The 16,162-nt window shown below is 35.0% G+C and overlaps 1 protein-coding gene across 2 annotated transcripts in view; it reads left to right on the forward strand.

The window, feature by feature from the left end:
- The window catches only part of CSMD3 (CUB and Sushi multiple domains 3), a 1,250,820-nt gene that overhangs the window by 1,159,614 nt on the left and 75,044 nt on the right, over positions 1-16,162 (forward strand). For both annotated transcript variants that reach the window (XM_056128239.1, XM_056128292.1), the window contains 5 exons: positions 2,414-2,602; positions 3,143-3,289; positions 6,257-6,445; positions 10,951-11,136; positions 15,147-15,341. In XM_056128239.1, the coding sequence (XP_055984214.1) occupies positions 2,414-2,602; positions 3,143-3,289; positions 6,257-6,445; positions 10,951-11,136; positions 15,147-15,341 (906 nt within the window). The remainder of the gene's footprint in view (positions 1-2,413; positions 2,603-3,142; positions 3,290-6,256; positions 6,446-10,950; positions 11,137-15,146; positions 15,342-16,162) is intronic.

Genomic DNA, 16,162 nt, shown 5'->3' on the forward strand with positions numbered 1-16,162 from the left:
ACACGCACACATACACACTTATCAGAACCATTTTAGTTTCTTTATTATTTTCAAATTGTAGTTTGATTAAATATTAATTATTTTTATTTGCTTTTTGGGGGTGTGGGATCACACCCAGCAATGCACAGGGGTTATTCCTGACTTTGCACTCAGAAATTACTCCTGGCAGTGCTCAGGGGACCATATGGGATGCTAGAAATCGAACCCAGGTCGGCTGTGTGCAAGGCAAATGCCCTACCCACTGTGTTATTGCTCCGGCCCCTAAATATAAATTCTATTAAGTACTTTCATTTCTGTTTTATCTATGCACCATCTAGAGATTTTATTCTTGACTCCTTCCCCACACTTTTTTTTTCCAATGCTTGAAATTGAACAATAGTCTCACACATGCAGGATAAGTGTTCTACCACTGAACTATATTCCTGGCCTCCATACTGAGTTACAGCTTAAAGTATTTCTTTGTTTTAGAAATATCCACAGATTATAAAGGTCTAAATGCTTCATATATCCATCAACATCTAAGACCTATATGTGATGTTTCCAAGCATAACTCATTTGAACATTTAAAAACATGAATTCTTCTTAAGGTGGTATTCTAATTATTTGAACTGTATTTGTTGCTAAGCCCAATATAGAAATATAGTAGTTAGAACAGGATCTATAATGAAATATGTTTCTAATTCACTAAACCTGAAAAAGTTACCTAATCTACCATCTCTTCAGTTATTTGAATGTTCCCAATAATAACACTAAAAATGTGACCTGTCTTAAATTTCACAATGATTTACATAGGACATTTTCCCTGGCTACTTCCACTGTCTGACTAGTAGAAAGTTCTCTGTCTTTTTTAACTAAATTCTGTTTATTACATATAACAAGTCTTTATTTAACATAGTTGATAGGTTCTATGAAACTAGTCTTAAACAAGATGATGTGAAAAACAGCATTATTCACTCAATTGTGTTTTAATTCTGTACAATGTGAGCTATACCAAGAAGTCGCAGTTCTGAGAATTTCCTCACCATAGAAACTTAAAAAAGACACCTGGTCATTGATAATACTAGCATTCCAAACACAATTTTAAATTAATGTTTGAAATTTTCTCTAATATCTAATTTTATTGATGTTTACTATACAGTGTAACACATCATAGCTGTGTTTTTAAAAATATGTTTGTCGATTGCCTTGAGCAGGCCCCAGTAATGTCTCCTTCGTCCTAGCCCTGAGATTTAAAAAAAAAGTGCCATATTCAAGGCTCTTTCAGGGTGAGGAGAATGAGACCCATCTTTGTTACTGGTATTTGGCATATTGGGTACGCCTCAGGGAGTTTGCCAGACTGTCGTGTGGGCAGGCCACATTCAGTAGCCTGCCAGGTTGTCCAAAGTAAGAATGAGATAATAAGATGTCCGGGAGCTGGGTTTTATAGTCTCTGGGTCTTGGCCATTGATGGGATTACACGGCCCCAGAGGGCCAGTTGGTGGGTGTGACCGCTGCCTACTGGAAGATGGAGGATCTGGGTGGAGGATGCTCAGCCCCGATCCGAGCAGGCGTGGAGATCTCAGTCCCAGGACCCACATGTCTTTGTTCCTCTGCGGGTACCTTCATGCGTGTGGAGAGTGGTCTCAGCATGGTTGTGGCCGGGGCCCCCTTGCGGGGGGGTTGAGTTTCCCTTCCCTTCCCGAGCAGAGATCCGGCTGCTGAAGACCTAAAAATATGTAACCTTTTAAAATATTTTGTGAGCACATTTATCATAATATATTAATCCACATATTCTCAAGAGAAATAGTTATTACATAGGAAGACATTTTGTTTTGTCAAACATTTATGCTTTGGAAATAGCACAAATAACTGAAATATAACTGAATCAAAATTGTGAAGATTATAATCATAAGGTCAGAAAGGGTTTGCCCGCTATATATATATATATATATATACATGTATATATATATATATATATATATATATATATATATTCTGAGTGAAAGCAGTTTTCTTTCTGATTGTGCATACCTGAATTGAATTAAAGACTGAGTGGGGAGAACATTAACCAAAATGTCAAAGAATGTAAAGAACAGAATTGACAAAAGACAAGAAAAGTAGAAGAAAGAGGATGGAGGATGAAAAAGATAGGAAACAAATAGAGAAAATTCAAGAAAATGGAATAAAGCTGATGAAATATTTTTAATTATCTTCCTATTCATTTTCCAAATAGGTTATGTAACTTTAATATAATATCAGAGAAATTAATTTTATAAATTTTAAGTCAAACCTCCATTTTTTAAAACTACCTGATGATAAGAGTTTTCTCTAATGAAACTCAAGCTGCTCTCTTTATCTTCATTGAATATGAAAGCCAAGTATTTAGTACTTAAAATGCAACTTTCAATTTGATCTAAATATCTTTATTTGACAGTGCTCTGCCCTGCCAATGAATTGCGGTTAGATTCCACTGGAGTTATACTGAGTCCTGGATATCCTGACAGTTACCCAAATCTTCAAATGTGCGCCTGGAGCATTTCAGTGGAAAAAGGATATAACATCAGCATGTTTGTAGAATTCTTCCAGACAGAGAAAGAATTTGATGTTCTTCAGGTGTATGATGGTAACCATGGGTTATATTTATTGGATATCTAAAAATTCAGTTGAAGTCCTCTAACTAAATATGCATATCTCTAAGCAACTGCTTATATTATTTTATTGTATTGTAGAGATTTTAGAATCATAGACATCAAGTTTACCTATGTACTAATTATTAGATTATTATTTTGCAAATTATAGATGCTTATAGAATTAAAATATTTTATAATATGTCTGAAGTTAATGTTCAAGCAGACCGTGGATCACTTGCACTGTAGTTAATAGTATTATAACGCGTGCAGCTGAGCCGGTTCAATTCCTCTGCCCCTCTCAGAGAGCCCGGCAAGCTACCGAGAGTATCTCGCCTGCATGGCAAAGCCTGGCAAGCTCCCCGCGATGTATTTGATATGCCAAACACAGTAACAAGTCTCACTGGAGACGTTACTGGGTCTGATCAAGCAAATCGATTAACAATGGGAGGACAGTGTTAAAGTGCTACAGTGCTAAAAGTAAAAGAGAACGTAGTTTTTAATTATATCTAAATTCTATTATTTTCTTTCTGAAGGACCAAATATTCAAAGCCCAATACTTATTTCCCTCAGTGGAGATTATTCATCTGCATTTAATATAACAAGCAATAACCATGAAGTATTTCTTCAGTGGTCTGCAGATCATGGCAATAACAAAAAAGGCTTCAGGATAAGGTATATAGGTAAGTGACACTTTTTACCAGTTCACACCTTGCCAATAAACTTAATATGGTTGTGATTCAAAAGTGCACATAGACAATCTTCATTTAGACATAAAATAACTTATTCTATTGATGCTTTTTGAACTTATTCTATTGATGCTTTTTGAATAGCTTATGTAAACCCTGTTTCAGTTCTCTCATTATAATGATAATAATTTTATAATTTTTCTTTGATTTTTTAAAAAAATGTTAAGAACAGGTTATTTATAACTGAGTTAATTGTAAATTGAAATCAGGTATTTTAAATACTATTTTCCCCTTGAGTCCCCCAAAATGTGCATATTTTATCTTCTTAGAACGTCTTGCATTGGCAATTTTAAACACAATAGTAAAATTATTTTTATCATTTCCTATTTGTTAAATTGATAAATATATGAAATAGTGAAAGAAAATGATGGACTTTTTATTTTAAAACCTTGAGCTTTGAAAAATAATTGTTTTGTCATTACTCCCTTTCATTGAATAATACTTAGAAAGATGTAATCTGAAAGGCCTTTTAAATATCGAGATGAAATTGCTTTCATACTTTTTCCTCTTTATTATGTCTGCTGATACTGGAGCCAATGATTTTCTTGTTGAGTAAGTGTACATAAATAGTACTCCATTATATGAAGGTTATATTCCTTTCCTTTATTGCCACCCTAAATCATGTCAGAGGCCATGAGAAAGTGCTTAATAACAAAATATTTCAGAACCAATCAGCCATTTCTTTCTGTACAGTGTTCCAACCACGTCTCTCTAAGTCATGGGTCATTGCTAATCAGATCAACTAAAAATTACTTTCTTAAATACTTCATAAAAATTTTTGACACAGTAATATTAGACATAGACTTTAAGTTTTTTAAATTTTAGTTTAAGATATATGCTCTCAAATCTTACTTATATAAATGTGCACAAAATACTAAACAAATTATCAGATTTTTATGTTTAATTGATTTTAAAATTAAAAGATGATAGCTTGACCTCAACTTATTGGCAGTTTATCTTTTACATATTACCAGTTACTTGTCACAGGCATCTTAATACATACATTGTCATATATGTATATATTTATTCTATAACAAATGTCTCATAAATTTAAAAGAAATAGTTATCTTCGAGAGGAGAGATAAATTGATCTTTAAAAAATTGAAATGTAAGCCCTAATCACTAAGATTTTCAGTATCACAAAGTATGTTTCTATCATGTAAAGTAAAGTAAAGGCCCTCCCGTTGATCATAGATTTGCTTGAGTGGGCCCAGTACGTCTCCATTGGAGACTTTGTTGTTACTGTGTCTGGCATATGGAATACGTTACGGGAGCTTGCCAGGCCCTGCCGTGCGGGCAAGATACTCTCCGTAGCTTGCCGGGCTCTCCGAGAGGGGCAGAGGAATCGAACTTGAGTCGCCCAAGTTGGCTGTGCTATAGCACAGCGGTAGGGCGTTTGCCTTGCACGCAGCCAACATGGCCGAACTGAGTTCAATTCCTCCGCCCCTCTCGGAGAGCCCGGCAAGCTACCAAAGAGTATCTCGCCCGCATGGCAGAGCCTGGCAAGCTCCCCGGGACGTATTCGATATGCCAGACACAGTAACAACAAAGTCTCCCATGGAGACGTTACTGGGTCCGCTCGAGAAAATCGATGATCAACGGGAGGGCCTTCACTTTACTCTTACTTTACTTTAAACAATATAAATATCTTTCTATTTTAGCTGTGTCTCCAAATGGTGTTCAAAAATCTGGAATGTTAACTTTTGTTTTTAAAACCCATTAATCAAAACAGTGAAATCAAAGTTATAAAGAATCTGACTTTATTGTATACTTCAGCACTTAGGTATTGATATTCATAAAAATTCTTGAGTAGAATATAATGAAATGCTATGTTTTTCCCAGTAACAGCTCAAAATATTGAATATGTATTTCCTTTTTATAAATGAGAGTTTATGACATGTGTATCTACATCCAACGTCTCTCTTACTATTTACCCCTAAAGTATTACTTTTCTCAGATGAGTACACTGACATTTCAAAGGGTAAATGGATTTTCTAAGGCACAATGGTTTCAAAAGTACAAATATATGACAAAGTTACCTCATAATATCTTTTGATATTTCAGACTATCAAAGATAAGAAAAGCTTTATTTTATTGGCATTTTTATCACCATAGGTAAGCATTCTTGACAGTATGGTATTTCTTCAATAATCTAGGAGAGAAGACTAGGATTGTGAGGGCCTATTTTAGATATCAAATAAAATGAAACACAGGACTTAACATGATATAAGTGTCTGCCGACAGATGTTCTAAACAACATGTTCTAGATCATTGCTTCTGGAGCTATGGAATTAGGCTCTTCAAATGATAGGAAATACATTTTCTAAAATTCAGTGACATATTTGTAAGACCCACGAACCTCCAGAGTCTTTTGAAAATATTGACCTTAGGGGATATCAATATCAAGACCTTAGGGGATAATAATAAAGAAAGAAAAAGCCCTCAGATAGTTCTAATTCCTAATGGTTATATCTAAAGCTGACTCTTGCTAAATGATATACATGGCAACTGGCTCATTTTTTAGAACTTATTTTACTATTATTTTTTATGAATAACTGTGAGATACAGTTACAGATTTACACACTTTTACGATTATGTTTCAGTCATACAATGATTGAGTCTCCATTGCTCCACCAGTGCCCACTTTCCACCACCAATGTTCCCAGTATATCTTACCCCAGCCCCACGTCTGCCTCCTCCCACCCCCTCTTCCTACCTTTCCCTCCCCCCCCCCTTGCCTCTGTAGCAGACGCGTTTCCCTTTATTCTCTCTCTCTCCTTTTGGGGTTATGATTTGCAATATATGTAGTAAATGACAGTGGGTTCATTTTAAATTACTAGGTGGATTGTAAGGAATGTCTGATTCATTCATTAAAAAATGCTCATTTTTCCTTTTGAAAAGCTTTCTACTGTAGTACACCAGAATCCCCGCCTCACGGATACATTATCAGTCAGACGGGTGGACAGCTTAATAGTGTGGTCCGCTGGGCTTGTGATCGAGGATTTCGACTTGTTGGGAAAAGCAGCGCTGTGTGCAGAAAGTCTTCTTACGGGTATCACGCCTGGGATGCTCCAGTACCTGCTTGTCAAGGTTAAGTATATGGGCTTCAAGTGATTCACTATATCAAGAAAATACCGATTATTTAACTTGGTATTTATATACCAATTATTTGGATGACCAAAACCTTAAAAATTTATCCTGAATCATGTTGTTTTTGCCTCTTGAATTAAAGTCAAGTGATAAATTCAGAATGAGATGCATTGTTTTTTTTAGTTCATTTGCCATGTTGTGAAGTTTTGCCATTACTCTTTTATGTATGTACACTTATGTGTATGATATACTTAGGTGTATTCAACCCCACTGACTTTGTTATGGGAAAATGGTTGGCCTAGTGCCATTTTATGTCATTGATCAGATTGGCTATTCGCATTAATAGATAGTTTGCAGATAGAAAACAGGCTAGACAAATTTTCTGAAGACTGTTTCATTCTGAGAATGTTCTTGAGAAAATAGTTTAAAAGAAGAAAATGTAGCTAACTGTCGCGTTCATGTTACTTTACTGTTTACCTCTGTGGGCAAAACCATATTTTGTATTAAAAAAAACAGGCAATGCTTAAGCATCTTAAGTAAAAGTTATAATGTTTTTGAATCACTGAATAGTATATTTTAGAATTTTCTACTTAGGACTTATTTTTTAAATACTTGAGTCTTTCTTTTAGGTATGGTCATTGGAAATACGTACATTATCAGTTATAAAATAAATATCATTAAATTTTTAAATTTCCAAATATTTAACATGTCATATCATTCTGTCAAAATAGAATTAGTTGATTTACTTTGTTCAGAATATTTATGAAAACTGAAAAGTCACATTAAACATGAGATAATAAATAATGGTTTGTTCCAGATATAGATATACACATATATGGGAATTTACCTAAAAAAATTGTTGAGTTAATCAACGATAATTAGGGTCAGGAATGAGGTATAGGAGGTAAGGCACTTGCCTTGCAAGTGGCTGCAATAGCTATGTTTCTGGTTTGAATCTCACTGGGGGGGACTCCAGAGTAGAGCTATAAATAGCCCACCCCACACTGCAAGGTGTAGCCCCAAAATTTACTCCTTTACTCACAAAACTGAAAAATGAAAGTAAGATAAAATGAAAAGAATAAATATAACCAGAGAACAGATAATGTCTTCTTATTTCTCTTAATTATGATCATGAAGCTTCTAATTATGAAAAAGTAATACTCAAGTCACATGTAAATGAGTAACAAAATAACTATTCGTTAGACTCTAATGTAGAAACTATTAATCATGTATTGAAATACAAGATGCATTATGACATTAAGTTGAAGGTTCTGATTTTATCTATAATAGATATATTAAATTATCTTCTAACCTCTGACCAATGAATAGTAGGCATTTTTACCAATTATTACATAATTTTTCAGAATTCCTTGGGAGTATCACATAATTTTTCAGAATTCCTTGGGAGAGAAACTTATTTCATGATATCAGAATCATGGGAACTTCATAGTTTATAATAAAATCTGTAGTATACCTACTCCAAATAAATTTTGAAGCAAATGTACTTGAACCATTATATTTCAGTTATATGAACATTGCATATGCCTATATATAGCTAAATCTTACAAATAAATACATTATATATTTAAATCTTTGAAACCCTTTGTAAAAATTATGAATTTAGTTAAAATTAAAGATATACATGTAACTAATTTTTAAAAAATAGTGTCAGCATTGTAAAGTAATATTAGTCATAAAATGGCAATTGTTAAATGTATGTTGCCATATATGCATTTTGGGGGGAATTAGACTGGTAAAATAAATATAGAAGTATATATTATGTTAGTTACATGTGGAAGGTAAAACAGGCCCAGAACTTAAAAAGACAGAAGTTTAGGTTCTAATAATAACCTTGTTTGTCCAGGTTCAGTATATGGTCCCCAAAATGTTTGGGTTGCTAGCAGAGGGAAGAAAAAAATCAGTGGGTAATATAGACAAGGGAGACAGTTGTATGGCATTGCATGGGAAATACTTTTGTAGACATCAAATCATAGTATAAGCATGTGTTGAAAAAAAGCTACTTGTTTTAAGCTAGAAAAAATTAAGACATAACAGAAAGCTTCTCAATAATGAAATACAAATGATATTCACAAGAGAGGAACATAATCAGGATCCCCGTTGAACTCCAAAGTAAAGCTATTTGGGTTTGGTTTGGGGGAATACCAGGCTCACAAAAAGAGGTTCTCAGGTGTTCATGCAGTGCGATGAATTAAACTTAGAACTCATCCATGCTAGGCATATGTCCAAAGTCTTCCACTTCCTGTGCCATCCATTTCCTTTTGTATCTTAGTAAATTTGCATTAGCTCCTATTTTGTATCCAAGAACAGTTAGAGGTGAACTGACCCACCACCATTCACTGTTCAGGTTCGGTTAGGTCTTTGGGGTCATCCCCTCTGCTGACTTTGAAATATAGAACCATTCTTTTCCCTTTTATACAAATGAATACCATGTGTATATCGAATCAGCTATTTTGTATTTTCTCCCTTACTTTGAATTTTTTGCTTTTGATTTCTTTCTTTCTTTCTCTCTCCTTCCTTCCTTCCTTCCTTCCTTCCTTCCTTCCTTCCTTCCTTCCTTCCTTGCCTTCTTTCTTTCCTTTTTTCCTTCTTCCTCCCTCCCTCCCTCCCTCCCTCCCTTCCTTCCTTCCTTCCTTCCTTCCTTCCTTCCTTCCTTCCTTCCTTCCTTCCTTCCTTGCCTTCTTTCCTTCCTTCTTTTTTTTGAGAGTTCTATAGATGAGTCTCTTTGGTAAGCACTCATTGCTAATGATTCTTCTCAAGTCAATTTCATTTTCATTTTTAGCTAGAAGTAAACTTGTTAGCTATTCATAGACACAGTTGTGCTATCATTTTAGTATGTTGACTTTTTTCATGTTGTAAAATATGGTCACATTACACTAAATATACATATGGAATATGTTACATGGACTGTTTTTTAATTATTTTTCTGGATTAACTAACTACCCCAACAATGTGTAGTTAATTACATTGAAGCAGAAATTACAAGTGGAAATTCCAAACAGTGCTAAATAGAAATATAAACATTGCTTTAACTGATTCAAGGAACCATTTGCTTTCAAAACATTATTTTAGAGGGCCTATAATGAGATAGCAGGGATAATGACATAATTATTTGAGGTTTTTTATGTTACTAAATCTACATAACTGCTTTATGCTTGTAATTTTCACTTATCAAATTCCATAAAATCAAACTATCACCTATGGGCAGTCTACTGCAAATTTTAGTAATTTCATAGAAGTTGTGGTTAGGTTATTTCATTTTATAATCAGTTCACATGGATTAATTAAAGTTAAATGATAGGGTTTGAAAGGGAAGTTGAAATGATTTTAGGTTGAAATTGTAGGTGAGTAAATAGAACACTGCATATATAAATATTCAGAATAAATCACATTTTCCTGGTTTTTGTCATTTACTTTGACATGAGAAAGATAAAATTAGAAGAATAGGATACCTTATTTGAAACCTGTGGGAGTAGATATATCATATTTCAGAATTTTGTATTTTGTCAATGTAATATATAAAACAGTTTTTTACTATAACTTTAGCGGATTCATCTACAATTTGCATATTCAAGTGCATTGATGCTTTCAAAGGTAGACGCGTAAATAAACTGATGACTACATAGAGGATACAAGTAATTTCATTTTAATGTGGGCTTTTGTTGCCAACTGTGTCTCTTAAAATTTAATTTCTTTTTATACAGTCAAATTGTGTACTTGTGATTAGAAAATAGAAAACTCAGAGTGTTCTATCTACTCATTTGAATTTGTAAAATGTGAAAATACCTTATAATTAAATATAATTTTATCATAAGTGTAAATCATGATTAAAATTAATTTTCACCAAATTGAGATTTTTTTGTATAAACCAAATACATCTAAAACATACTAGATATGCTCAGAAATATGCAAGTTAGGTGTTAAAACAATATGTCATAGCCCAATAGCATACACATACATGATATTCTTTGGATGGAACCCAAATACAGATATTTTCTCCGAACTTGTGACGAGCTATATTTTTCTTCTACTTAAAATAAATCTGTTATATTTAATCCTGGCCAAATTATGATGGTTATTTGTCATGGCTATTAAAAATTTTGTCTCAAATAGATTTAAGTAAACTTTTTTTGCATTGTGGTCCATGCATTTACTATATATATATATATATATATATATATATATATATATATATAGAATGCTCATAAAATCCATTGGATGCTTATAGAATGCATATGCTAACAGATATTATATTTATAAATAAAGCTTTAATAATGTACGAATGCAACAGTTTATAAATATATTCAATCTAGGAAAATAATAAATGATTTAAAGAATTGTGGTTCCAAAATATTTGGTGGAAAGTATTTTGGAGTTAACTGAGGAATTACTACAATCCAGTACTTTTACTTGCTCTGTAGCATAAGAGACTCATTCGCTCAATTTTTTTTTTTTTCTGTGACTTGAAATGTTTGTACTTACTTTAGCAATTTCCTGTGGAATACCTAAAGCTCCCACCAATGGAGGTATACTCACAACAGACTACTTGGTAGGAACTCGAGTTACTTATTTTTGCAACGATGGATACAGATTATCATCTAAGGAGCTTACCACAGCTGTATGTCAGTCAGATGGAACTTGGAGCAATCACAACAAGACACCACGTTGTGTAGGTATGTATGGTTTAAGAGATCCTTAACTTGTGCTTCTATTAGCATCTTACATTTTTATTGGTTGTGCGTATGTATGTGTGTGAAGCAAGATAGTTTGTATTGAAACTAATTTAGAAAGATGTGGGGATGAGAAACAGAAAAATAGGTGCTGATTAGAGAACATAATGCTTCTCCAGAATGGAAATCAGCAAGCAAAAAAATAGAAGCAGGGTCTGGAGCAATAGCACAGCTGGAAAGGTATTTACCTTGTATGTCGTCAACTTGAGTTCGATTCCCAGCATCCCACATGGTTCCCTGAGCACCGCCAGGGATAATTCCTGAGTGTAGAGCCAGGAGGAGTAACCTCTGTGCATTGCCGGATGTGACCCAGAAAGAAAAAAAAAAGGAAATAGAAGTAGAACAGATACGTGTTCAAGAAAGATGGGCTTCTAGAGCAAGTCACATTCATGTATTTTTAAAATTTTACAATTGAAAGAAAGATGGCGGCCGCACGGGAGCCTTGTGGAAAGCGGGTTTGAGCCGGGCTCGGGGGAGCGGCAGGGACCTCATGGGAAGGGGGGCTCTGTGGGCCGTCCCCCACGCCCCACCGAGGTCGCCAGCTGCCCCCCACGAGCGGCTCTCCGGCACGGCCACGGCCCCGGAGGCACAAGGACTTAGCACAGAGAACCAGCTGCTTGGAGCAGAAAAGCAAATGGACTTGTGTTGATCCGCGCCACCAAGCCTGCCCGGAGGGGGAAGGGTGTTGACCGGCCCGCCCGCTCCTCTCTGGAAAGAAAGATGGCGGCCGCACGGGAGCCTTGTGGAAAGCGGGTTTGAGCCGGGCTCGGGGGAGCGGCGGGGACCTCATGGGAAGGGGGGCTCTGTGGGCCGTCCCCCCACGCCCCACCGAGGTCGCCAGCTGCCCCCCACGAGCGGCTCTCCGGCACGGCCACGACTCCAGGGCACAGAAACCAATCTCTTAACTAGCTAACTTTTAATAAAAATTCTTCCAGGGTCAATAAGTAAAATAGCAGAAATTCAAAACCGCGCGGCCGCTATTGCGGCCGCGCGACATCATTTTATTCTTAAACCAAGTTGTAGAAAGCAAATCATTTCACAACGCTGTTTCAGCATGTCTGATTGGGGGGGGGGGGGGGTCGTAAACTCTAAACAATAATTGTGCATCTTCTATCGAAATAATCTATCTAGTCAAAGTAGATAGAATATTAACTAGAACTCATCTGCCTCACAAAGAATTGGGAGGGGTGGGAGGTGGGGGTCTATTGGGGTTCGGGGTTAAAAATGAGTATTGGTAAAGGGAAATGTGTTTGGTATCTACATGACTGAGACCTAAACCCGAAAGCTCTGTAACTTTTCCCACAGTGATTCAATAAATAAATAAATAAATAAAAAATAAAAAATAAAAAAAATAAAAAAATAAAAAAAAAAATTTACAATTGATTCCTGAAATGTTGTGTGACATCTCAGAGGGACAAAAAGTTAATTTGTATGCTATACCCTAAAAACAGAACAGTTTAAGGACATACTTTTTGATAATCCAGAATATTTATGTCAAAAAATTAAAAGAATTTCTCTGGGTGCACTCCATCAACCTCAAGGAGATTTGCCTGAGGCCGCTGGTGTCCCAGGTGCTGCCCAGAGATGAAGACAGGCACATGTTTGTCAGTGTGCAGATAGGTACAACTGTCACTGTCACTGTCCTCCCGTTGTTCATCGATTTTTTCCAGCAGGCCCAGTATCATCTCCATTGGAAACTTTGTTGTTACTGTGTTTGGCATATCGATACGTCATGCCAGTCAACTAAAAGCTTTTATTCAGTAGACTGGTAACACCTGTAAAGATGATTAGAGGCCACCCCAAAAGCCTCCATCCCTGGTGGAGAGCCCTTCAAGCTATGGAGAGAATCCTGCCCACACGGCAGGGCCTGCCAAACTACCTGTGGCATACTCAATATGCCAAAAACAGTAACAACGATGGTCCTCATTTTCCTGATCCTGAAAGAGTCCCCAATATGCCATTGGGCTACACTAGCATGCAACAGTGATGAATGGAGACGTTACCGGTGACTGCTCGAGCAAATCGATGAACAACAGGATGACAGTGATTCATAAAAAATGTATTTATTGTATTAAAATTTCATTCATCAATTAAATGTGCTTCCAAAAGCAAGCCTTTAACTTTTCTTTTAACTTAGTATCAATAAAATTTTTATGCATTTAACACTGATTTTTATAAGGATAAATTATGTTGTTAAGATGACACACAGCTTTCAACATGTTGGAGGGAGTTTGTGTTATGCTCTAATGCGCTTAGGGCTTGCTTTTGGTGATGCTAGGGGACCATGTGTGGGTCTGAGTGGAGACCAAACCTGTTTTTGTTCCAAGCAAGACAAGTGCCCTACCCACTCTATTATCTCTCCCACTCTATGACTTTCAACTTCAGCAATATTCTTTAGATGACTGATATTTAGAATATTTCCCATAGCTATAGTTAGTATTTAATAGGTAAATCGATATTATAGCATAGTAATAGGCAATAGTTCTGATAAAAGCCAGAGGATTATAAAATGTTGGCTTTAAATTGCTTTTTAATATTATTTTTTATTCATTCTCATTTAGCACTCTTAGCTTAACTCTAATTTATTAAGAATTAAGATTAGTAGAAGCACTCAAAAGGAGAGAGATAACAAAAGGGAATGCCCTACCACAGACATAGGGTGGGATGGGGGGATGGGGGGTGGGAGGGATACTGGGACTGGTGGTGGTGGAGAATGGGCACTGGTCGAGGGATGGGTATTTGTTCATTGTATAACTGAAACCCAAGCACAAAAATTTGTAAGTCTACAACTGTACCTCAAGGTGTTTCACTAATAAAAATTTAAGAAAAAAAAGAATTAAGATTAGTGGAGTTTTTGCAAACTTTAATGTCAAAAGGCCTTTTGTCTGTCTTATGTTGAGAAGATTTATAGTAGAACTCTTGTCACACACACACACACACAAAAATTTTTTTTTCAATTATAAGGATTAAAACTGCTAAGGAAATAAGAGTATGTTTGCTTTCATATTTTGTCTGCTGTGACTAATGCTAACAGGGGAATGCAAATGTCTCTTAAAGATATATATTTATTCATTCATTTTTTTAATTGAATCACTGTGAGATACATACACAGCTGCAAAGCTGTTCATGATTGGGTTTCAGCCATACAATGTTTCAATACCCAACCCTCCATATTTCACTATCAATAGTTCCAATTTCCCTCCCACTACCTATCCCCTCAACCTGTCTATCTGGTGGCCACTCTTCTTTCTCTCTCTCTCTCTCTGCCTCTCTCTCTCTCTCTAGCTCTGTCTCTTACTTTTCGGGCATTATAGCTTGCAGTACAAATACTGAGAGGTTATCATGTTTTCTAGAGATCTTATTTCCTTTGGGTACACAATCATAAGTGAGATTGCTGACTCAAGTCATAATTCTATTCTTAATATTTTCTGGAACATCCACACTGATTTCCATAATATATATATATATATATTTACTTTCCTATGAACATTATATAGCAGTATCCCTTGTTCCCCATAAATTATGCTTCAACAAAATTGTGAAGTTGGCGGGGGAGGGCACAAAATAATGCTTTTAAATGTTCTCCAAACTAAAGAGAATTTTAGTGAAAAATATTACTAGAATAATTCATCAATAATGTATTTTGTCTTACCAAATTGAAGAATAAATTTAGACATGATCCAAATAAGATTAAAAAAAGAAAGAAGGGAATAGAGTTAAGGCATTCAATAACCAAATAATACGTCCAAAGATTTTGAAGTATGAGAAAAAAGAATATGCCAAAAAACACTATACGACTGTGGGAATGAAAAATTAATGACTGCTTAAAAAATCTATGTCAAAATACAAGATGGAATAAATAGTAAAGGATAATAGATATGGCATATACTTAAGTAGCAGAGCAGATAAGGTTGACATAATGTCTGTATTCTTTGTTTTTCGCTTTTGCATAGTTGTTACATGCCCAAGCATCAATTCCTTTACTTTGGAACATGGAAGATGGCGAATTGTGAATGGCTCCCATTACGAATATAAAACCAAAGTAGTTTTCAGTTGTGACCCAGGTTATCATGGGCTAGGTCCTGCTTCCATAGAATGTCTTCCTAATGGTACATGGAGTTGGAGAAATGAAAGACCATATTGCCAAAGTAGGTACTCATATTGCTGAACTTGTTTCATGATCTATTCTTGGTGTTTAAATTGCTTAATCACTTCCTTTCCAAATGCTAGAGCAATAATAAGATGTTATGTTTGGTTTTCTTTATTAACATTTTATGTTAATAAATAGTAATGAAAAATCATGCTTTGAGGCCAGAAATCATGTTGGGATTTTAGATGTATCATTTATGACAACAATTAGATAATGTTTATTGTATATTTCCAAGTTGTCAGGTACCACGTTTAAGGGCCTATTGTCATTTTTCCCATGGATTCTTATAATATAAATAGGGAATAATGTATGTTATCTAGTTGTAGAAAAGTATTCAGAAGCAATATCTTTAATAATATCTGTGAAATTATGGTTTATTTTGTTCCAGAAAATATTCAATATAGGAATTAATTTGTTGCTTTTTGTGGAACATAATTATATGATATTCAAAACATAGATTTTTATGTTTACACACAAGCTACTAAATGAGTCAAGGCTTATAAAGAGCTATCAGTTTAACAGCAGATACTGTCTATGTGTCCATATTCCTAAATAACACAAGTACCTAACATTCAGATTATTCCTTCATTTTTTAAAATAATCACTGATAAATTAAAATCCAAAAAAAATTCCTAATTTATATTTGATATTCCAAGTATATGACTTCTCTTATAGAAAAATTTTTAACCTCTTTCATTTTTTTTGACATCTTTCTCTGCATCCCGTTCTTCCTGTATCATTTAATTTAATAGAAGGGATAGAAATACTTAAAAACTCTAGAGAAAAAGTATAATAAAAACATTATTATTGTTATTATTA

Source organism: Sorex fumeus, unplaced genomic scaffold (genome assembly GCF_029834395.1).
Source record: "Sorex fumeus unplaced genomic scaffold, SorFum_2.1 ptg000002l, whole genome shotgun sequence".
In the NCBI taxonomy this organism is placed as follows: Eukaryota; Metazoa; Chordata; class Mammalia; order Eulipotyphla; family Soricidae; genus Sorex; species Sorex fumeus.